The sequence below is a fragment of the Ornithorhynchus anatinus genome, chromosome 1 (assembly GCF_004115215.2).
Source record: "Ornithorhynchus anatinus isolate Pmale09 chromosome 1, mOrnAna1.pri.v4, whole genome shotgun sequence".
NCBI classification, from domain to species: domain Eukaryota; kingdom Metazoa; phylum Chordata; class Mammalia; order Monotremata; family Ornithorhynchidae; genus Ornithorhynchus; species Ornithorhynchus anatinus.
The window spans coordinates 178795220-178818198 of NC_041728.1; the positions used below are offsets into that span (position 1 = coordinate 178795220).

Here is a 22979-nt window from a genome sequence, read left to right on the forward strand (position 1 = left end):
TGGAATGTACAGATCGGTAACAGAGACAGTCCCTGCCCTCTGACGGGCTTACGGTCTAATCGGGGGAGACGGACAGACAAAAACGACAGCAGTAAATCGAAAATGTAATTACGTGTTGACGAGGATCTTGAAATGAAATGGATTGTTAGGGATCTGCGCTGTGTATGTGTGTGGTGGTTATTGTAATAATAATAATGGTATTTATTAAGCGCTTAGTATGTGCCAGGCACTCTGCCGATGCAAGCTAAGCCCCCTTTCCCTCTGCTCCTCCCCCTCTCCCTTCCCCTCAGCACTGTGCTCATTTGTATATATTTTGTATATATTTTTACTACCCTATTTATTTTGTTAATGAGGTGTCCAGCCCCTTGATTCTATTTGTCGCGATTGTGTCGTCTCGTTTCCGTCCGTCCCTCTCCCCCGACTAGACTGTGAGCCCGTCGTTGGGCAGGGATTGTCTCTATCTGTTGCCGGATGGTCCATTCCAAGGGCTTAGTACAGTGCTCTGCACATAGTAAGCGCTCAATAAGTATGATTGAATGAATAGGCTTTATTAAGCACCCACGGGGTGAGGAGCACGGAAATAAGTACTGGGAGAGAATAGACAGGTGGGAATTAGATCCGACCCTTGCCGCTCAGGGGGCTCCCGACCTAAATAATGACGACGACGGGGTTTGGTAAGCGCTTCCTACGTGCCGAGCACTGTTCTAAGCGCTGAGGCGATACAAGATCGTCGGCTTGGCCCACGTGGGGCTCCCAGGCTTCACCCCCATCTTCCAGATGAGGGAACTGAGGCCCAGGGAAGTGAAGTGACTTGGCCAAAGTCACACAGCTGATCAGCGGCAGAGCGGGGATTAGAAACCGCAACCTCTAACTCCTAAAACCTTACTCTTTCCACTAAGCCGCCCTGCTCTGTGTGTCTGTGAGTTGTTGTTGTGATAGCAGGGAGAGTAATTATTAAATGCTGATCGTGTGTGGAGCACTGTAGCGAACTTTGGGAGAGATTGCAAAGGTGGGAATCGGGGTCCCTGTCCCTCGGCGGGGGGCGGGGGGGCGGGGGCGTGTGGGCGCCTGCACGCGTGCTCGCACGCTTTTTCTCTCATTAATGGGGCGTTGAGCGCGCAGCCCGCGAGCCCGCCCCGTTGCCGTGGGCCGGCGGCTGATTTTGGCGGCCCCCGGGCCGCCGTCACGGCCTCTCCCCCCTCCGTCGTCTAGGCTTCCGCTACGGCAGCGATATCGTTCCCTTCTCCAAAGTGGACGAGGAGCAGATGAAGTACAAGACGGAGGGAAAGTGCTTCTCCGTCCTGGGGTTCTGCCGGGCGGCTCAGGTGACCCTCCTCCGACCCTTCCTTCCCCCACCCCCCGCCCCCACCTCCCCGCTCCGGCCCGGTCTGAGGCGGGCGGGCTGCGCCTGACGGGACGCGGGGCTGGGGGCTCGAGAGCCGGGTCCCCGCCCCGTTCGGCTCAGCCGCACACGCGATTCTTTTTACGGTATCCGTTAAACGTTTACGGCGTGCCCGGGCGCCGTACCAGGCGCCGGGTGGATACGAGCTCATCAGGTCGGACCCGGTCCCTGTCCCACGTGGGGCTCACGGTCTTCATCCCCGTTTTGTAGATGAGGCCCGGAGAAGTGAAGCGACTTGCCCAAGGTCAAACAGCAGACAAGCGGCGGAGCCGGGATCAGAACCCAGGTCCTCCTGGCTCCCGGGGCCGGGCTGTAGCCTCTAGGCCGCACCGATTGTCACGTGCTGCGCCCCTGCTCCTCCACTGGCTTGTTGCACCCCGGGGAAGGGACAGAAGAGTGCAAGGAATCTATAATTCATTAATCAGTCTGTCCATCGATCCACCAATCAGTGACTTCTATTGAGAGGAGAGCACTGTGAACCCCCCCGCCCAGGTCTCATGAGCACCCAAGGCAATTCATTTTTTTTCCTAATGGTATTTGTTAAGCGCTTACTGTGTGCCAGGGAGCAGCGTGGCGCAGTGGAAAGAGCCCGGGCTTGGGAGTCGGAGGTCATGGGTTCGAATCCCGGCTCTGCCCCTTGGCAGCTGGGTGACCGTGGGCGAGTCGCTTCACTTCTCTGGGCCTCAGTTCCCTCATCTGGAAAATGGGGATTAACTGTGAGCCCCACGTGGGACAACCCGATGACCCTGTATCTCCCCCGGCGCTTAGAACAGTGCTCTGCACATAGTAGGCGCTTAACAGGTACCGAGATTATTATCACTAAGCGCTGGGAGAGATGCGAGTTAATCAGGTTGGACCCAGTCCTTGTCCCCCATGGGGCTCCCGGTCATCATCCCCATTTTACAGAGGAGGGAACCGAGGCCCGGAGAAGTGACGTGATTTGCCCCAAGGTCACCCAGCGGAGGAGCAGCCTGGCCTCGTGGAAAGAGCACGGGCCTGGGAGTCAGAGGACCCGGGTTCCAAGCCCCGGGCGGCCAGATGTCGCTGGGGGACCTTGGGCAAGTCGCTTCACTTCTCTGGGCCTCAGCTCGCCTGTTCTCCCTCCTGCTTAGACTGTGAGCCCCAGGCGGGTCAGGAACAGCAAGACAGCACGCTAAGAAGCAGCCTGTTGTAGTGGATAGCGCACGGGCCCGGTAGTCACGAGGTCATGGGTTCTAATCCTCGTTCCGCCCCTTGTCTGCTGTGTGACCTCGGGCAAGTCACTTCGCTTCTCTATGCCTCAGTTCCTTCATCTGTCAAATGGGGATCGCGACTGGGAGCCCCGCGTGGGACAGGGCTTGTGTCCAACGCGATGAGCTTGTATCCACCCCAGGTACAGTGCCTGACACATAGTAAGCGCTTAACAAATGCCATAATCATTAATTATTATGATTATGATTAGGAACTGTGCACAACCTGATTCACTTGTAGCTGCCCCAGTGCTTAGAACAGCTTCTGACACATAATTTAAAAATGTGGCAGAGCAGGGATTAGAACCCAGATCTTCTGACTCCCAGGCCCAGGCTTAATGATGATGATGATAATAATGATGATGGTATCCGTTAAGCGCTTACGACGTGCCCTGCATTGTATTAAGCGCCGGGGTAGCTACAGGATCATCAGGTTGGACTCAAGTGGGTCTCACGGTCTCGATCCCCATTTGACAGATGAGGGGACTGAGGCACAGAGAAGTGAAGCGACTTGCCGGAGGTCACACAGAAGATGGGTGGCGGAGCTGGGATTTGAACCCATGACCTTCGGATTCCCAGGCCCTTGCTCTGTCTATTAGGCCATGCTGCTTATTTATATTAATGTCTGCCTCCCACGCCAGACTCTTAGCTCGCTGTGGACAGGGACCGTATCTGTCGTACTGTTATATCGTACTCTCCCGAGTGCTTAGTACAGTGCTCTACACATTGTTAACGCTCAGTAAATACGACTGACTGACCGGCTGACCCTCTCCCCGAGGGCGTGCTGTCTGTGGAGAATACTGTGGAGCAAAACTCTTCCTTTCTTGGGAAGTGCCTTGAAAAGCATTTCTAAATAATCCAGTCCCGAAGAGTTCATGTACCATTCATTCAGTCGTATTTATCGAGCGCTTACTGTGTGCAGAGCACTGTACTAAGCGCTTGGAAAGTACAGTCCGGCAACAGATAGAGACCATCCCTGCCCAACGACGGGCTCACAGTCTAGACAGGGGAGACAGCAAAACAAAACCAGTGATAATAATGTTGGTATTCGTTAAGCGCTTACTATGTGCAGAGCACCGTTCTAAGCGCTGGGGGGAGATACAGGGTAATCAGGTTGTCCCACGTGAGGCGCACGGTCTTCATCCCCATTTTTACAGATGAGGTCACTGAGGCCCAGAGAAGTGAAGTGACTCGCCCACAGCCACACAGCTGACGGGTGGCAGAGCCGGGATTCGAACCCATGACCCCCGACTCCCAAGCCCGGGCTCTTTCCAATAAGTAGCCACGGCCCCGTGTGTCACATATTTCACATGAGCATCTTTCCTCCTGTTCTATTCCTCTTCCGTTTGCCCGTCCAGGTGCAGAGGAAATTCTACATGGGGAATCAAGTGCTGAAAGTCTTCGCAGCAAAAGATGACGAGGTGAGGCGGGGACGTCGAGAGCGAAATGAAATTAAGGTGTCCCTCTTTCAGTCACTTAAGTGGTATTGATTGAGCCCTCTCCGTGGGCAGGCCACTGTGCTGAGCACCTGGGGGAGTCAACTCATCTGTCGTATTTACTGAATGCTTACTACGTGCAGAGCACTGTCCTGAGCGCCTGGGAGAGAACAGTATAGCAGAGTTGGTAGCACGTTCCCTGCCCGGAGCGAGCTTACGGTCTGGAGGAGGAAACAGATGTTCCTATCAGTAGGGGAATTAAAAATAAATAAATAGCGGTATTTGGTAAGCGCCTACTACGTGCTAAGCACTGGGGGATACGAGGCGATGAGGTGGTCCCACGTGGGGCTCACGGTTTTAATCCCCATTTTACAGATGAGGGAACCGAGGCCCGGTGAAGTGCCTTGCCCAAAGTCACGCCGCTGGCAAGCGGCGGAGCCGGGATTAGAACCCGTGACCTCTGACTCCCGTTGCGGCTGAAATCATAAGAGTAATCGTGGTATCCGTTAAGTGCTTAGTGTGTGTCGAGCACTGTCCTAAGCACCGGGAAGGATGCAGGATAATCAGGTCAGGCACGGTCCCTGTCCCGCACAGGGCTCACAATCTAAGTAGGAAGGAGAATCACTCAAGCAGTCCAGAGCACTGTACTGAATGTTTGGGAGAGGACGACGCTCCTCGTAACGGGCTCACGGTCTAGAGGGGGAGGCGGGACGTTGGTATACGTCGACAGATTACGGATGTGGACGAAAGCACGTGGGGCCCGGAGGGAGGATGAAGAAAGGGAGCGAGCGAGTCAGGGTGATGCGGAAGGGAGGGGGAGAAGAGGAAGGGGGGGGGGCTCAGTCGGCGAAGGCCTCTCGGAGGAGGTGGGCCTTCAACGAGGCTTTGAAAGGGGGGGGGGGGTCGGGGCTCAGTAGAAAGAGCCCGGCCTTGGGAGTCAGAGGTCGCGGGTTCGAATGCCGCCTCCGCCCCTCGTCAGCGGTGTGACTGCGGGCAAGTCACTCCTCCTCTGGGTTCCCTCATCCGTCAGTGGGGACGGAGACCGTACGCCTCAGGCGGGACAACCCTGTATCTCCCCCAGCGCTTGGGACGGTGCTCTGCCCATAGTAAGCGCTTAACGAATGCCAACGTCATTATTGGAGGAGGGAGGGCGTTCCGGGCCAGAGACGGGACGCGGGCGAGGGGTCAGCGGCGAGACAGATGAGCCGGAGGCCCAGCGAGGCGGCGAGCGGCGGCAGAGGAGCGGGGCGCGCGGGCCGCCGCGGAGGAGGAGAGGAGGGAGGTGAGGTGGGAGGGGGCGACGGCTTCGAAGCCCGTGGTGAGGAGTTTCCGTCGGATCCCTGCCCTCGAGGGGCTTCCAGTCGACCCCCGCGAGTACTACGTTAAGCACTTAGGAGAGGGTAATAGAGTCGGGGGACCTGAGCCCCTCCCCCTCGACCCGCGTCCAGGCCGCCGCCGTGGCCCTGTCCGCCGTCATCCACGCGCTGGACCAGCTGGACGCCGTGGCCGTCGTGCGCTACGCCTACGACAGGAGGTCCAATCCGCAGGTCGGCGTCGCCTTCCCCTTCGTCAAGGAGGCCTACGAGGTAAGAGGCGCGCTCCCCCGCGAGCCCCCCCGGGGAGGAAGGGACCCCCCCCCCCCCCCCCCCGCGGGAGAACACGGGAGAACGGGAGAACACGTAGTCAGCGCTAAACAAATGCCAGAGCACTGTGCTGAGCGTCTGGAAGAGGCCGGTGGAACAGCGGTGATGGGCGTGTTCCCTGCCCACAAGGAGCTGCCAGACTAGACGGGGAGACCGGCGGTAAATGTCAGAATCCCGAAGCGAGGGAGGAACGGCTCGCCTGGGGCAGGCGTCGAACCGCCCGACGCGATGATCTTGTATCTGCCACAGTGCTTGGCACGGAAGCAGCGTGGCTCAGTGGCGAGACCCCGGGCTTGGGAGTCGGAGGTCTTGAGTTCGAGGCCCGGCTCCGCCACCTGTCAGCTGTGTGACTGTGGGCGCGTCACTTCACTTCTCTGGGCCTCAGTGACCTCATCTGCAAAATGGGGATGAAGACTGTGAGCCCCACGTGGGACAACCTGATTCCCCTGCGTCTGCCCCAGCGCTTAGAACAGCGCTCTGCACATAGTAAGCGCTTAACAAATACCGACATCATTATTATTACCGCCGTGATCATTAGTACCAGCTCATTTTTTGAGGGAGACGATAATAATGACGTCAGTGTCTGTTAAGCACTTACTATGTGCAGAGCGCTGTTCTAAGCACTGGGGGAGATGCAGGGTAATCAGGTTGTCCCACGGGAGGCTCATAGTCCTAATCCCCATTTTACAGATGAGGTTACTGAGGCCCAGAGAAGTGAAGTGACTTGCCCACAGTCACCCAGCTGACAAGTGGCAGACCGGAAGCCCGTCAAAGGGCAGGGACCGTCTCCATCTGTTGCCGATGTGTACATTCCAAGCGCTTAGTACAGTGCTCCGCTCGCAGTAAGCGCTCAGTAAGTACTAGTGAATGAATGTTTTTCCGTTCAATTGGATCTTCTTGTCTTCCTTCCCCCCCCCCCCCCCCCCACCGGCTCAGTGCCTCATCTACGTGCAGCTGCCCTACATGGAAGACCTCCGCCAGTACATGTTCTCCTCCTTGAAGAACAAGAAGACGTGTTCTCCTAGCGGTCAGTCGGCCTCCACTCTGGGCCACTTATTCAATCGTATTTATTGAGCACTTATTAAGAATAATAATAATAATAATAATAATGGCGTTTGTTAAGCGCTCACAATGTGCCAGGCGCCGTCCTAAGCACCGGGGTGGACCCTCTGCTCCTCCCCCTTCCCCCTTCCCCCTTCCCCTCAGCACTGTGCTCGTTTGTATATATTATTTATTCCCCTATTTATTTTGTTAATGAGATGCACATCCCCTTGATTCTGTTTATCGTGATCACGTTGTCTTGTTTCTGTCCGTCCGTCTCCCCGGTTTAGACCGTGAGCCCGTCACTGGGCGGGGACGGTCTCTATCTGTTGCCAAATTGCACATTCTGAGCGCTTAGTACAGCACCCTGCACATAGTAAGCGCTCAATAGATACTACTGAACGAATGGATGAATACAAGCAAATCGGGTTGGACACAGTCCCCGTCCCACGTGGGCTTCCCAGTCTCAATCCCCCTTTGACAGATGAGGGAACTGAGGCCCAGAGAAGGGAAGTGACTTGCTCGAGGTCACACGGCAGACGAGTGGCGGAGCCGGGATTAGAACCCATGTCCTTCTGACTCTCGGGCCCGGACTCTTTCCACTTGGCCATGCTGCTTCTCGTTAGCTTGACGTTAGGGGAGGAAGGGGAGTGTAGTAAAGTTTGTAGAACCAATCCGTGTTCTCATTCATTCAGGAGTATTTATTGAGCGCTTACTGTGTGCAAAGCGCTGTACTAAGCGCTTGGAATGTACAGATCGGTAACAGATAGAGACGGTCCCTGCCCACTGACGGGCTTCCGGTCTAATCGGGGGAGACGGACGGACGAGAGCGATAGCGATAAATAGAATCGAGGGGATGAACAACTCATTAACAAAATAAATAGGGTAATAAAAAAAATATATACAAATGAGCGGAGGGGAGGGGAAGGGAGGGGGGGAGGAGCAGAGGGAAAGGGGGGAAAAGGGGGCTTAGCTGAGGAGAGGTGAAGGGGGGACATAGGGGGGAGCAGAGGGAAGAGGGGAAGCTCAGTCTGGGAAGGCCTCTCGGAGGAGGCGAGCTCTCAGTAGGGCTCCGAAGAGGGGAAGAGAGTTCCTGGGTTCTCAAGGAGCTGACAGTCTGCTGGGTGTAGAACGCTGTACCGAGCGCTTGGGAGAGGACAGTGGAGTTAGGAGACGCAATTCCCGCCTTCATGGAGCTGACAGTCTCCTGTGTGCAGAGCACCGTACCGAATGCCCGGAAGAGTACAGAAAAGGGACGAAGGCCGTGAGCCCCACGTGGGACGACCTGATCACCTTGCGTCCTCCCCAGCGCTTAGAACAGTGCTTTGCACGTAGTAAGCGCTTAACAAATGCCGTCATGGTCGTCATCATCAGTCTTCTAGAGAAGCAGCGAGGCTCAGGGGAAAGAGCCCCCCAGCTTGGGAGTCTGAGGTCATGGAGTCGAATCCCGGCCCTGCCGCTTGCGAGCGGTGCGACTGTGGGCAGGTCGCTTCACTTCTCTGTGCCTCAGCGACCTCATCTGGAAAATGGGGATGAAGACTGTGAGCCTCACGTGGGACGGCCTGATGACCCTCTATCTCCCCCAGCGCTTAGAACAGTGCTCTGCGCATAGTAAGCGCTTAACAAATACCAACATTATCATTATTATTATTATTAAAAGTGAGCAGACGGGATCCCTGCCTACAAGGAGCTGCCAGTCTACTGTGTACCGAGCACTGTACCGAGCTTTTGGGACACTACAGTAGAGAGAAGAAGCGTGACTTAGTGGATAGAGGCCTGTGCAGAAGGACCTGAGTTCCCATCCCAGCTCCTGTGTGATCTTGGCCAGGTCACTGCACTCATTCATTCATTCGATCGTATTTACTGAGCGCTTACCGTGTGCGGAGCACTGGACTGAACCCTTGGGAGAGTCCAGGAGAGTTAGAACAGGGGGAAGAAGAGCTGATTTCAGGAGCTAATAGTGCCGGGTGAGGTTGCTGTTGAGAAGCAGCGTGGCTTAGTTGCAAGAGGCCGGGCTTGGGAGTCGGAGGTTGTGGGTTCTAATCCCGGCTCTGCCGCTTGTCTGCTGGGTGACTTTGGGTAGGTCGCTTCACTTCCCTGCACCCCGGTTCCCTCATCTGTAAAATAGAGATGAAGATTGTGACGGACAGGGACTGTGTCCTACCTGATTAGCTTGTATCCGCCCCAGCGCTTAGAACGGTGCGCGGCACCTAGTAAGCGCTTAATAATACCATCGTTATTATTATTACCGGGGAGCGGCGTGGCTCAGTCGAAAGATCCCGGGCTTGGGAGTCAGAGGTCATGGGATCGAATCCCGGCTCCCAGCACCCGTCAGCTGGGTGACCGAGGGCAAGTCACTTCACTTCTCTGGGCCTCAGTTACCTCATCTGTAAAAGGGGGGTGAAGACTGTGAGGCTCACGTGGGACAACCTGATTACCCTGTGTCTACCCCAACGCTTAGGACGGTGCTCTGCACATAGTAAGCGCCTAACAAATACCGATATTATTATTATTGTCTCCCGCTCGCCACTGAGGTTCTTTCTTTTCTCTCTTTCTCGGCCCGTTCGGGTCGGCAGAGGCCCAGTTGTCCGCCGTGGACGCTCTCATCGACTCCATGAGTTTGGTGCACCGGGACGAGGAGGGAGACGTCGTCGAGGACACCTTCCCAACCACCAAAATCCCAAACCCCCAGTTTCAGAGGCTGTTCCAGGTGAGGGGCCGAGGCCCGGAAAAGGCGGCAGCAGCGTGGCTCAGTGGAAGGGGTCCGGGCTTGGGAGTCAGAGGTCATGGCTTCTAAACCTATAAGCCCGTCAAAGGGCAGGGACTGTCTCTGTTACCCATTTGTACACTCCCAGCGCTTAGTACAGCGCTCCGCGCATAGTAAGCGCTCAATAAATACTATTGAACGAATAAACCCGGCTCCACCACTTGTCCGCTGTGTGACTTTGGGCAAGTCACTTGATTTCCCGGTGCCTCCGTTCCCTCATCAGTAAAATGGGGATGAAGACTGTGGGACAACCTGACAACGTTGTATCCCCCCAGCGCTCAGAACAGTGCTTTGCACATCGCAAGCGCTTAATAAAGCGCCATCGTCATTATCCTCGATTAGTTAAACAAATGGATTACTTTCTAGTATTTGTTAAGCACTGAGGATCTGGGGTAGAGCCAGTCTAATCAGGTTGGACCTACTGTCGCTGTCCCCTGTGGGGCTCACAGACACCTGACCTTGGGCGAGTCACTCGGCTTCTCTGGGCCTCGGTTCCCTCGTCTGGAAAATGGGATTAAGATGGCGAGCCCCAGGTGGGACAGGGACTGTGTCCAACCTGATTACTTTCTGTCTTCCCCAGCGCTTACAACGGTGCCTGGCACATAGCAAGTGCCTAACGAATACCCCACACAAGAAAAAAATCTTAATCCCCATTTACCGGCTGACGGAACTGAGGCCCGGAGAAGTGACGTGACTGGCCCAAGGACGCCCAGCCGACAAGTGGCGGACCCAGGATTAAAACCCGGGACCTTCTGACTCTCAGGCCCGGGCTCTATCCGCTACCCCATGCTGCTTCGTGGCTTAGTGGAAAGAACCCGGGCTTGGGAGTCAGAGGTCGTGGGTTCTAATCCCGGCTTCACCGCTTGTGTCGGCTGTGTGACTTTGGACAAGTCACTTCACTTCTCTGGGCCTCAGTTCCTTCGTCTGTAAAATGGGGATGAAGACTGTGAGCCCTACATGGGACAACCTGATTACCTTGTATCTTCCCCAGCGCTTAGAACAGTGCTCTGCACAGAGGAAGCGCTTAACAAATACCATCTTTATTATCACTATTATTACCCCAGTGTTTAGAACAGTGATTGGCACATAGTAAGCGCTTAAACAAATACCGACATTATTATTATTATTACTATTACTTATCTGCCCCTGTGCTTAGCGCAGTGCCTGGGACATAGGGAGTGCTTAATAAATACCAGAAAAACAGAAACAAACCCGATTTAATGGAGCGACTCCCCTCGGGGCTTGTCTGACTCTGGCCCCTGGGGCCACGGGAGGAGGAGGAGGACGACAAGGAGGGGGAGAAAGAGAGAAGGAGTCAGTCAATCATAATCAATCTGAGCACTTACCGTGTGCAGAGCACTATCCTGAGCACCTGATAGAGTACAGTATGACAATATAATAGACCCATTCCCTGCCCACAATGACCTTACAATCTAGAGGGGAAGACCGACATTAATATATATAAATAAATTACAGACAGGGACATAAGTGCTCGTGGGGCTGACGGGGTGAATTTTACGGATGAGGAAACTGAGGGCCAGAGAAGTAGAAGCAGCGAGGCCTAATAATAATAGTAATGCAGTAATAACGGTATTTGTTAAGCACTTACTGTGTGCCAAGCACTGTTCTAAGCACTGCGGTAGATACAAGGTAATCAGGTCGTCCCACGTGGGGCTCACAGTCTCAGTCCCCATTTTATAATTGAGATAACTGAGGCCCAGAGAAATTAAGTGGCTTGCCCCAGATCGCACAGCAGAAAAGTGGCAGAGCCGGGATCAGAACCCACATCCACTGACTGCCAAGCCCGGGTTCTTTCCACCGAGCCACATAGATAGGGCACAGGCCTGGGAGTCAGAAGGTCCTGAGTTCTAATGCCAGGTCCACCGCTTTTCTGCTGTGTGATCTTGGGCAAGCCACTACGCTTCTCTGGGCTTCATCTCCCTCGTCTGGAAAACGGGGGTGAAGACCGCGAGCCCCACGTGGGGTAGGCAGTGTACCCGACTCGATTTGCTCCCATCCACCCTGGCGCCCAGTACGGTGCCTGGCACATAGTGAGCGCTTAACAAATACGGCAGTCGTCATTGTCGTGGTGATTATCATGGGACGTGACTCGCCCAAAGTCACCCGGCTGGGAGGCGGCGGAGCCGGGATCGGAACCCGGGTCCCCTGGCTTCCGGGCTTGGGCTCATTCCCCGAGGCCGCGCCGCTCCTCTAACCCCTGCTCCGGCTGTCCGCCCCACAGTGCCTGCTGCACAAGGCTCTTCACCCGAGCGACCCCCTGCCCCCCATCGAGCCCCACCTGCTGAGTATGCTGGGACCCCCCGCGGAAGTCACCTCCAGGAGCCAGGCCCCCCTGGCCCGCGTCAAAGCCCTCTTCCCGCTGAAGGAAGTCCTGAAGAGGAAGGACCCAAAGACGGCTCAGGACATCTTCCAGGACAAGTAAGGCCCGCCGCCGTCGAGTCGGTCGGCCCTCCGTCCTCCCCCGCCGCCTCCGCCGGGGCGGTTAGGGGTGAGGGGTCGCCCTGGGGCGCGGGGGCGGCCGGGTGGTCCGGAGAAGGCGGTCCGACGTGGAAATTGCGGCAGAACGGACCCAATTGGGATTATTCTGTCTGTCATCTATGTGTTTATGTGCATTAATGCCCGTCTCCCCCTGTAGACTGTGAGCCCATGGGTGGGCAGGGAAAGAATCACCTATTTCCTATTAGACCGTGAGCCCGTCGTCGGGCAGGGACGGTCTCTATCTGTCGCCCAGTTGTCCATTCCAAGCGCTTAGTCCGGTGCTCCGCACCTAGTAAGCGCTCAATAAATCCTATTGAATGAATGAAGTACCCTCACGGGCGCTTAGTACAGTGCTGTGCCCACCGTAAGCGCTCAGTAAATACAATAGACTGAACGAGCGAATTAATCTCCAGGAATGTGGGAGGAAGGCTCCCTTGGAGCTAGCAATAATAACAATAATATGGTATCTGTTAAACACTTGCTCTGTGTCAAACACTGGGGTAGATCCAAGCTAATCAGGTTGGTCACGATCCCTGTCCCACATGGGGCTCCCAGTCTTCATCCCCATTTTCCAGATGAGGTCATGGAGGCCCAGAGAAGCCAAGTGACTCGCCTGAGGTCACACAGCAGATCAGTTGGCAGACACATTGCCTGCCCACGAGAAGCTGCTGGTCTAGAGGAGGAGCTTACAGTCCTGAGTTCGGTCTTTAAATGCTGGTGTTCATTCATTCATTCAGTCGTATTTATTGAGCGCTTACTAGGTGCAGAGCACTGGACTAAGCGCTTGGAATGGACAAGTCGGCAACAGGTAGAGACGGTGCCTGCCCTTCGACGGGCGCACGGTCTAGTCGGGGGAGACGGTCAGACAAGAAGAATGGCAATAAATAGAATCAAGTGTTAGTAGTAGTAGTACTAATGCTGACTCTCTCCCCCTCTTCCAAGCCCTACTGAGAGCTCACCTCCTCCAGGAGGCCTTCCCAGACTGAGCCCCCTTTCCCTCTGCTCCTCCCCCCGCCCCCGCTCTTCCCCCTTCCCCTCCCCTCAGCACCGTGCCCATTTGTATATATGATTTATTACCCTATTTATTTCGTTAACGAGGTGCATTTCTCCTCGATTCAATTTACCTTGATGACGTTGTCTCGGTTTGTTTTCTTCTGTTTTGCTCTGCCGTCCGGCCCCCCCGTTTAGACCGCGAGCCCGTTGTTAGGCGGGGATGGTCTCTATCTGTTGCCCAGTTGTCCATTCCAAGCGCTTAGTACAGTGCTCTGCACCTAGTAAGCGCTCAATAAATACTATTGAATGAACGAATGAATATTTAGAGAAGCAGCATGGCCTAGTGCTTTAAACGTGAGCCTAGGGATCGGGAGGTCATGGGTTCTAATCCCGACAGTGCCACCGGTCTGCTGTGTCACCTTGGACAGGTCACTTCACTTCTCTGGGCTTCGGTCGCCTCCTCTGGCAAATGGGAATCGAGACTGTGAGCCCCGCCTGGGACAGGGACTGTGTCCAGTTCAGTTTGCTTGTACTCACCCCAGCACTTAGTACAGTGCCTGGCACATAGTAAGTGCCGAACAGATACCGTCATTACTAGTAGCGGTAGCGGTCGTTGACGTATTTATCGGGCGTCTGCTTGGTGAGGTACGCGGCGCTGTGCCAAGTGGATAGAGCACGGCTCTGGAAGTGAGAAGGACCTGGGTTCTAATTCATTCATTTATTCATTTTTTCATTCAGTCGTATTTGTTGAGCGCTTACTGTGTGCAGAGCCCTGTATTAAGCGCTTGGAAAGGACAATTCGGCAACAGATAGAGACAATCCCTACCCAACAACAGGCTCGCGGTCTAGAAGGGGGAGACAGACAACAAAACAAGTAGGCAGGCCTCAGTATCATCGAAATAGGCGAATACAATTATAGACATATCATTCTATATTTCTATATATATCGTTATTAATAAAATAGAATAATAAATATGTACAACTATGCACAAGTGCCGTGGGGTGGACAAGGAAGTAGAGCAGAGGGAGGGAGTCGGGGCGATGGGGAGGGGAGGAAGAGCAGAGCGAAACGGGGGCTCACTCTGAGAAAACTTCTACCGTGATGATCCAAGCACTTATCCTATCCCGCCTTGACTACTGCTTCCGCCTCCTCACCGCCCTCCCGGCTTCCTGGCTCTCCCCACTCCAGTCCATACTTCGCGGTGTTGCGCGGATCATTTTTGAACAAAAACGTTCCGTCCGTGTCTCCCCACTCCTCAAGAACCTTCGGGAGCTGCCCCCCCCCCCCCACCTCCCCCTCAAACAGAAACTCCTTTCCGTCGGCTTTAAAGCACTCATTCGGCTCACCCCATACTCACTGAGATCTACTGCAGTCATTCAATAGTATTTATTGAGCGCTTACTATGTGCAGAGCACTGTACTAAGCGCTTGGAATGGACAGATCGGTAACAGATCGAGACAGTCCCTGCCCTTTGACGGGCTTACAGCCCAGTCGAGCTACGGTCCAGCCCACACACCCCGCCCTGCCGGAGCCAGCTTGCTCACTGTGTCCCGATCTCATCGATCTCACCGCCGACGCCTCTAATCCCAGCTCCACGACCTTGTCGGCTGCGTTACCTTGGGTCGGTCGCCTCAGTTCCCGCATCTGTAAAATGGGGATTGAGGCTGTGAGCCCTATGTGGGACAGGGACCGTGTCCCGCCTGATTAGCTTTTATCTACCTCAGGGCCTAGCGCTTAGTCAATATCATTCATTCATTCATTCAGTAGTATTTAATGAGCTCTTACTTTGTGCAGAGCACTGTTATTATTATTATGCTCTTAGGAAGTACAGAATAAAGAAGTGACTCATTCCCTGCCCACAAGAAGCTTCCACTCTAGCGGGATTGTTTATTTCCCCCCAACAAGCAGCATGGCTTAGTGGATAGAGGGCGGGCCAGGACGTCAGAAAGTCATGGGTTCTAATCCCAGCTATGCCACATTGTCCGTCGTGTGACTTTGGGCAAGTCACTTCACTTCTGTGTGCCTCAGTGACCTCATCTGTAAAATGGGGATTAAGACTATGAGCCCCACGTGGGACAGGGACTGCGTCCAACTCGATCTACTTGTATTCACCCCAGTGCTTAGTACAGTGCCTGGCACATAGAAAGCGCTTAACTAATACCGTTATTATTATTAGTACGTGTTAAGCACTTACTATTTGTCAAGCCCTGTTCTGTGTTGTGGGTTAGATACAAGTTTATCGGGAAAGACGCAGTCCCTGTCCCACGTGGGGCTCACCGTCCGAATTGGAGGGAGGAGAACTGGATCCTCATTTTCCAGATGAGGTAACTGAGGCACGGAGAAAGGAAGTGACCTGCCCAAGGTCACACAGCAGACAAATGACAGAGCTGAGATTAGTCAGTTGTATTTCTTGAGCACTTACTGTGTGTAGAGCAGCGTACTAAGCGTTGGGAGAGTACGGTATAACGGGGGAACAGACACATCCCCTTCCCACAGCGAGCTTACAGTCTAGAGGGGAAGAAAGACATGAATAGAAATTAGTAACAGATATGGATGTATGTGGTGTGGAGCTGGGAGAAGGGATAATAACAACAATGTTGGTATTTGTTAAGCGCTTACTTGGAGAAGCAGCGTGGCTCAGTGGAAAGAGCATGGGCTTTGGAGTCAGGGCTCATGAGTTCGAATCCCAGCTCTGCCACTTGTCAGCTGTGTGACTGTGGGCGAGTCACTTAACTTCTCTGGGCCTCAGTTCCCTCATCTGTAAAATGGGGATTAAGACTGTGAGCCCCATGTGGGACAACCTGATTCCCCTATGTCTACCCCAGCGCTTAGAACAGTGCTCGGCACATAGTAAGCGCTTAACCAATACCAACATTATTATTATTATGTGCAGAGCACTGTTCTCAGCGCTGGGGTAGACACGGGGTAATCAGGTTGTCCCATGTGAGGCTCCATTTTACAGATGAGGCAACTGCGGCACAGAGAAGTGAAGTGACTTGCCCACAGTCACACAGCTGACAAGTGGCAGAGCCGGGCTTCGAACCCATGACCTCCGACCCCCAAGCCCAGGCTCTCTCCGCTGAGTCACGGGAATAAAGGGAGCGGGTCAGGGCGAGGCAGAAAGGAGTGGGAGAAGAGGAAAGGAGGGGTCAGTCAGGGAAGGCCTCTTGGAGGAGGTGGGCCTTCAGTAGGGCTTTGAAGCCGGGCAGAGTCACTGTCCGTTGGATATGAGGAGGGAGGATTACCGTGGTAGCCGTTGGGATGGAGAGGAAAGGGTAGATTTTAGTGATGTAGCGAAGGTGAGATGGACAGGATTTAGTGCCGGATTGAACGTGGAGGTTGAATGAGAGAGCGGGGTCAAGGCTAAGGCCCCAGTTACGGGCCTGTGAGACGGAAAGGATGGTGGTGGTGTCGTCTACGGGGATGGGAAAGTCAGGAGGAGGACGGGGTTTGGGTGGGAAGATGAGGAGCTCTGTTTCGGACGCGTTAGGCTTGAAGTGACGGGAGGACAGCCGAGTAGAGATGTCTCGAAGGGGGGAGAAAATGCGCGACTGAAGAGAGGGCGAGAGATTAATAATAATGTCGGTATTTGTGAAGCGCTTACTATGTGCAGAGCACCCTTCTAAGCGCTGGGGTTTTCCCTCGTGAGGCTCCCGGTGAGGTCAGTGCGGCCCAGAGAAGTGAAGTGACTTGCCCACAGTCATCCAGCTGACAAGCGGCAGAGCCGGGATTCGAACCCAAGACCTCTGATTCCCAAGCCCGGGCTCTTTCCACTGAGCCACGCTGCTTCTCCATTAGGTTAGAACCCAGGTCCACCGATTCCCAGACCTCGGCTTCTTCCACGACTTTCCACCCTGGCCTTTTTGGGCGGAAGTGCGGTAATGGTATTTATTGAGCGTTCACCGGGTGCCGCGCACCGGTACCAACCGTTTGGGAAAATCCAGCGGGAGTAAGGGACGCTTTTCCTGTCCACAAAGAGCTTCCGGTCTTATTTGTTCCAAGAAGAATGAAAGGGCAATCGCTTAGTAGAGTGCTCCGCACGCATCAAGCGGCATGGCGTAGTAGAGCCCGGGCTTGGGAGTCAGAAGAAGATCATGGGTTCTAATCCCGGCTCTGCCGTTTGTCTGCTGTGAGACCTTGGGGAAATCACTTCACCGCTCTGGGCCTCAGTTCCCTCATCTGTCAAATGGGGATTCATTCATTCATTCAATAGTATTTATTGAGCGCTTACTATGTGCAGAGCACTGTACTAAGCGCTTGGAGTGTACAATTCGGCAACAGGGACAGTCCCTGCCCATTGACGGGCTCACAGTCTAATCGGGGGAGACGGACAGACAAAAACAATAGCAATAAGTAGAATCAAGGGGATGTACATCTCGTTAAAACGATAGCAATAAATAGAATCAAGGTGATGTACATCTCATTGGCAAAATAAATGGGATAATGAAAATATATACAATTGAGCAAACGAGCACAGTGCCGAGGGGAGGGGCAGGGAGAGGGGGAGGAGCAGAGGGAAGGGGGGAAAAGGGGGTTTAGCTGAGGGGAGGTGAAGGGGAGGTAGAGAGGCAGCAGAGGGAAAAGGGGAAGCTCAGTCTGGGAAGGCCTCTCGGAGGAGGTGAGCTCTAAGTAGGGTTTCGAAGAGGGGAAGAGGATCAGATTGGCGGAGGTGAGGAGGGAGGGCGTTCCGGGACCGCGGGAGGACGCGGCCCGGGGGTCGACGGCGGGACGGGCGAGACCGAGGGATGGCGAGGAGGCGGGCGGCGGAGGCGCGGGGCGTGCGGGGTGGGCGGTGGAAAGAGAGAAGGGAGGAGAGGTAGGAAGGGGCGAGGTGACGGACAGCCTCAAAGCCTAGAGTGAGGAGTTTTTGTTTGGGGCGGAGGTCGATGGGCGACCACCGGAGGTGTTTAAGAAGGGGAGTGACACGCCCAGAGCGTTTCTGCGGGAAGATGAGCCGGGCAGCGGAGCGAATGGGGATTGAGAGTGTGAGCCCCATGTGGGACAGGGACTGTGTCCAACCTGATAAGCTTGTATCTACCCCAGCACTTAGTAGGGTGCTTGGTCCATAGTAAGCGCTTAGCAGATACCTTAATTATTATTACTGTTATTATTATGCGCTCAATAAATTCAATTGATCGATTTCCAGCTGGAATAGTCAGCAGAAGTAATTGAGCACAGAGGGTACCGTACTTTGCACACAGGCTGAAGGAAGAGGGGTAATAATTGTGATATTTGTTAAGCACTTACTCCGTGCCAGGCACCGTACTAAGCGCTGGGGTGGAGAGAAGCAAATCGGGTCGGACACGGTCCCATGTGGGGTTCACCGTCTCAATCCCCATTTTACAGTTGAGGTAGCTGAGGCCCAGAGAAGTGAAGCGACTTGCCCGGGGTCACACGGCGGACGAGTGGCGGAGGCCGGGATTAGCACCCGTGACCTTCTGATTCCCAGACCCGGGCTCTCTCCACTACACCATGCCGCTTCTTTTAACACTAGGGATGTCTGAGGGGAGGAGGGGGTCCGAGGTACTCTTCTATTCATTCGATAGTATTTATCGAGCGCTTACGAGGTGCAGAGCACTGTACTAAGCGCTTGGAATGTACAGTTCGGCAACAGATAGAGACAGTCCCTCTTTCTGCGATACCACCCTACCAATCGATCAATCATATTTGTTGAGCGCTTCCTGTGTGTGGAGCACCGTACTGAGCGCTTGCGAGAGTCCAGTGCCGCAGAGTTGCTAGTCACGCTCCCCGCCCTCAACGAATAATAATAATAATAATAATAATGTTGGTATTTGTTAAGCGCTTACTATGTGCAGAGCACTGTTCTAAGCGCTGGAGTAGACACAGGGGAATCAGGTTGTCCCATGTGGGGCTCACAGTCTTCATCCCCATTTTACAGATGAGGGGACTGAGGCACAGAGAAGTTAAGTGACTTGCCCACAGTCACACAGCTGACAAGTGGCAGAGCCGGGATTCGAACCCATGACCTCTGACTCCAAAGCCCGTGCTCTTTCCGCTGAGCCACGCTGCTTCTCGAGTTTACGGTCTAGAGGAGGAGACAGTCTGGGGCCTCCACCCATAACCCTCATTCAATCATTCAGTAGCATTTATTGAGCGCCTACTGTGTGCAGACCACTGGGAGTCAGAAGCTCCCAGCTCTGCCGCTCATCTGCTGTGTGACCTCGGGCAAGTCATTTCACTTCTCTGGACCTCAGTTCCCTCATCTGTAAAATGGGGATCGAGACCGTGAGCCCCCTGGGGGACAGGGACCGTGTCCAACCTGATGATTTCGTATCTGCCCCCTTCATTCATTCAATCGCATGTATTGAGCGCTTACTGTGTGCAGAACACTGTACTGAGCGCTTGGAAAATACACTTCTGCAACAGATAGAGACAATCCCTACCCGACAACGGGCTCACGGTCTAGAAGGGGGAGACGGACAACAAAACAAGTAGGCATCGGTAGCATCAAAATCGATAAATAGAATTATTTATCTAATAAAGCGCTTAGCCCCACTACTTAGTACAGTGCCTGGCACATAGTAGGTGATTAACAGGTACTACAATCATTATTATCATTACTGAGCGCTTAGGAGCATATGATCTAAAAATAAACACATTCCAGGCCCACAACGAGCTGACAGTCTAGAGGGAGAAACGGCCACGAATAGAAATAAAGAAATGACAGCTACGGACATGAGTGGTGCGGGGCTGGGAGGGGGGATGAAGAAAAGGAGCGGGTCTGGGCGACGCAGAAGGGAGAGGGAGAAGAGGAGAGGGGGGCTTAGAGAAGGCCTTCGGTCTCCTCCCCACCTCCCCCTCCCCAAAAGACCCAAGGCATCCGTCGTCGGCAGGCCCCGTGGGCCCCCGGCGCCCCCGGCCCACCGTCTCCCGAACCCGGGAGGAAGGCAGGGCATTTTTCACAGTGTCATTCCCCTCGTGGACCCAGCCGTAAGGGGCAGAGGCTCTGTATCGGACCCGCCCCGGGAGGCCGGGGGTGTTCGTGCCTGTTGCCGTGGTGATAGGATTCCTCCCAGGCTTAGGCTCCCCTCCCTTCCCTTTCTGGGAAAACGGTCCCCTGTCCGCAAGCCCGCTGGCTGGTTTGCCTGTCGTTCAGCAGCGGAGCGTGGCTGAGTGGGATCCCAAAGCTGTCCGTCCCTCGTCTCCTCCCTCCCAGCCTCTGTCCCTCTCCCCTTCTCCTTTCCTCTCTCCTTCCCCTCCCTTCTCCCTTCCATCTCTCCCCTTTCCCTCTCCTCTCCCTCTTTCCCTCTCTTCTCCCTCTTTCCCTCCCTCCCCACCACCCTCCTTTCTTCTCTCTTCCCTCTCCCTCCCCTCACTCGCTCCCATCTTCCTTCCTTTCCTATCCTCCTCCCTCTCCCTCCCTCCCTCCTCCCTTCCCACTCTCCTCCTTTGCTTTCCCTTCCCTCCCATCCTCCCCTCCCTCCCTCTCACCACCTGCCTCCTTTTCATCTCTGCCCCTTCCCTCTCCCCTCTCTCCTTTCCTCCCTCTCTCTTCCCTTCCCATATGTGCTTTCTCTCTCTCTCTCTCTCTCTTTTTCCCTCTCCTCCTCCCTCCCCATCCCTGGAGTTTCCCATGACCACCTCTTGGAGCCTCAGAAACTCTGCAGCTATTTGGAACCACTCCCTTCTCACTCCCCTCCCACCTCTCTCTCTCTACCTCTGTCTCTTTCTCTCCGTTTCTCTCTCTTTCTCTTTCTCCCCGTTCCCTCCCTCTCTATTCCTTTATCCCCATGGCAAGAGCCCAGGCTTGGAAGTCAGAGGACGTGGGTTTTAATTCCAGATCCGCCACTTGTCAGCTGTGTCGCCTTGGGCAAGTCATTTAACTTCTCTGTGCCTCATTGACCTCATCTGTAAAATAGGGATTAACTGTCCCACGTAGAACAACCTCCTGATTACCTTGCATCTCCCCCGGCGCACACAGTAAGCACTTAACAAATACCATAATTATCACTGTTATCTTTCTCCTCCACTCTCTCTGGCTCTTCTTCCATCTATCTCTATATCTTTCTCCCCATATCTGTCTCTCTCTTTCTCTCTCCCTCTTCCTCTCACCCTCTCCCTCTCCCAAAGCCCCAGGGCACGATCATGCTTACTGTGTGACCCTAGACTTCTCTGAGAGAAAAGTGCTCTGTAAACTCAAGCAGTATTCGTTTCTCAGCGGAGTCGTACGCAAACAGCAAAGAGGAAAACTTGGACACATTTTGCCAATTGGGCATCTTGGGAGAAGGCTAAATCCAGGCCGGATGGGTGACCCCTGGATTTTTTGCACCAGACTTTACTTTTTATGGCATTTATTAAACACTTACTAGGATCCGGGTACTTTCCTAAGCGCGGGGGTTGAGAAAAGATAACCAGTTGGGACACAGTCCCTGATCCACGGGGGTTCAGAGTCCAAATTAATGGTTGTCTTGTCTTATGCCGTCGAGTCGTCCCCGAGCCATGGCGACTCCACGGACGCATCTCTCCGAGAACGCCCCACTCTCCCTCTGCAGTCGTTCTGTTAGTGGATCCACAGAGTTTTCTTGGTCAGAATCCGCAAGCGGCTTACCATCGCCACTTTCTGCGCAGTAAACCTGAGTCTCCGCCCTCGACTCTCTCCCGGGCCGCCGCCGCCCAGCACGGGGGAGTTTCGACTTGTAGCCGATGGCCTGCCCCTCGCCGGCCGCTGCCCGAGCTAGGAATGGACTGGACGGGCCTCTGCTTGACGTAGCCGAGACCGGTAGAGGACTGGAAACTCTCCAGGTGCCATCCTGAAAGGGAGAGTACAGTAGTAGTGGAAGTAAATGGATTCTTACTTAAAATATTAATGATAATACTAATAATGGAATTTGCTAAGCACTTACCGTGTGCCGGACACTGTACTAAGCGCTGGGATGGACGCAAGCAAATCGGGTTGGGCACCATCCCCGCCCCACGTTGGGCTCACCGTCTCAATCCCCATTTTGCAGATGAAGTTACCGAGGCCCAGACTAGTGAAGTGACTTGCCCGAGGTCACGGCGGCAGGCAGGAGGCGGCGCCGGGATTAGAACCCATGACCTTCCGACTCCCAGGCCTGGGCTCTACCCGTGACGCTTTTCACCACCTGCACTTGCAGTTTTGTCCCAAACGGGACCCGGCGGTGCGATTTTGCGGCTACTGGGCGGGGAACGGTTCTACCGACTCTGTGGTATCGGACACTCCCTGGCACTTAATACAGTGTTCTTCACGCACCAAGTGTTCAATAAATACCATTGGTGGATCGATTACAGCTGCAAAACAAGCAAAGCAGGGTTGCCATCAGCCAAGAATAGCCGCCCACAGGCTTGGTGGGAGGGGTGGTGTGGGTGTGTCGGATGGGTGGGGGATCTGAAGACTTGGCGGGGAGATGGATAGGAGAGGGGAGGTTCATTCGGTGCTTTGCACATAGTAAGCGCGTAAATACCATTTTTATTATTCATTTGCTCATTTTTTTTTGAATGTTTACTGTGTGCAGAGCACCGGTGGCTCAGTGGGAAGAGCCTGGGCTTTGGAGTCAGAGGTCATGAGTTCGACTCTCGGCTCTGCCACTTGGCAGCTGCGTGACTGTGGGCGAGTCACTTCACTTCTCTGGGCCTCGGTTCCCTCATCTGTAAAACGGGGATTAAAAGTGTGTGAGCCCCACGTGGGACAACCCGATGATCTGATGACAGTGCTCGGCACCTAGTAAGCGCTTAACAGATACCAACGTTTATTTTTACTAAGCGCTTGGGAGAGGACAGTAGAACAGTAAATGGACGTACTCCCCGCCCACAGGGAGCTTACAGTCTAGGGGGGAGGAAGAAAAAATTGGTGCCCGTTAAACGCTCGCTATGTGCCGAGCACTGTTCTAAGCGCTGGGGTAGATACAGGGTCATCAGGTTGTCCCTCGTGCGGCTCCCAGTCTTAATCCCCATTTTACAGATGAGGTGACTGAGGCACGGAGAAGTGA

The 22979-nt window shown here is 54.4% G+C and overlaps 1 protein-coding gene across 2 annotated transcripts in view; it reads left to right on the forward strand.

The window, feature by feature from the left end:
* The window catches only part of XRCC5 (X-ray repair cross complementing 5), a 78557-nt gene that overhangs the window by 23552 nt on the left and 32026 nt on the right, over positions 1-22979 (forward strand). For both annotated transcript variants that reach the window (XM_029073001.1, XM_029073006.1), the window contains exons 9-14: positions 1213-1325; positions 3990-4052; positions 5516-5653; positions 6647-6737; positions 9328-9461; positions 11761-11957. In XM_029073001.1, coding sequence (XP_028928834.1) covers positions 1213-1325; positions 3990-4052; positions 5516-5653; positions 6647-6737; positions 9328-9461; positions 11761-11957 — 736 coding nt within the window. The remainder of the gene's footprint in view (positions 1-1212; positions 1326-3989; positions 4053-5515; positions 5654-6646; positions 6738-9327; positions 9462-11760; positions 11958-22979) is intronic.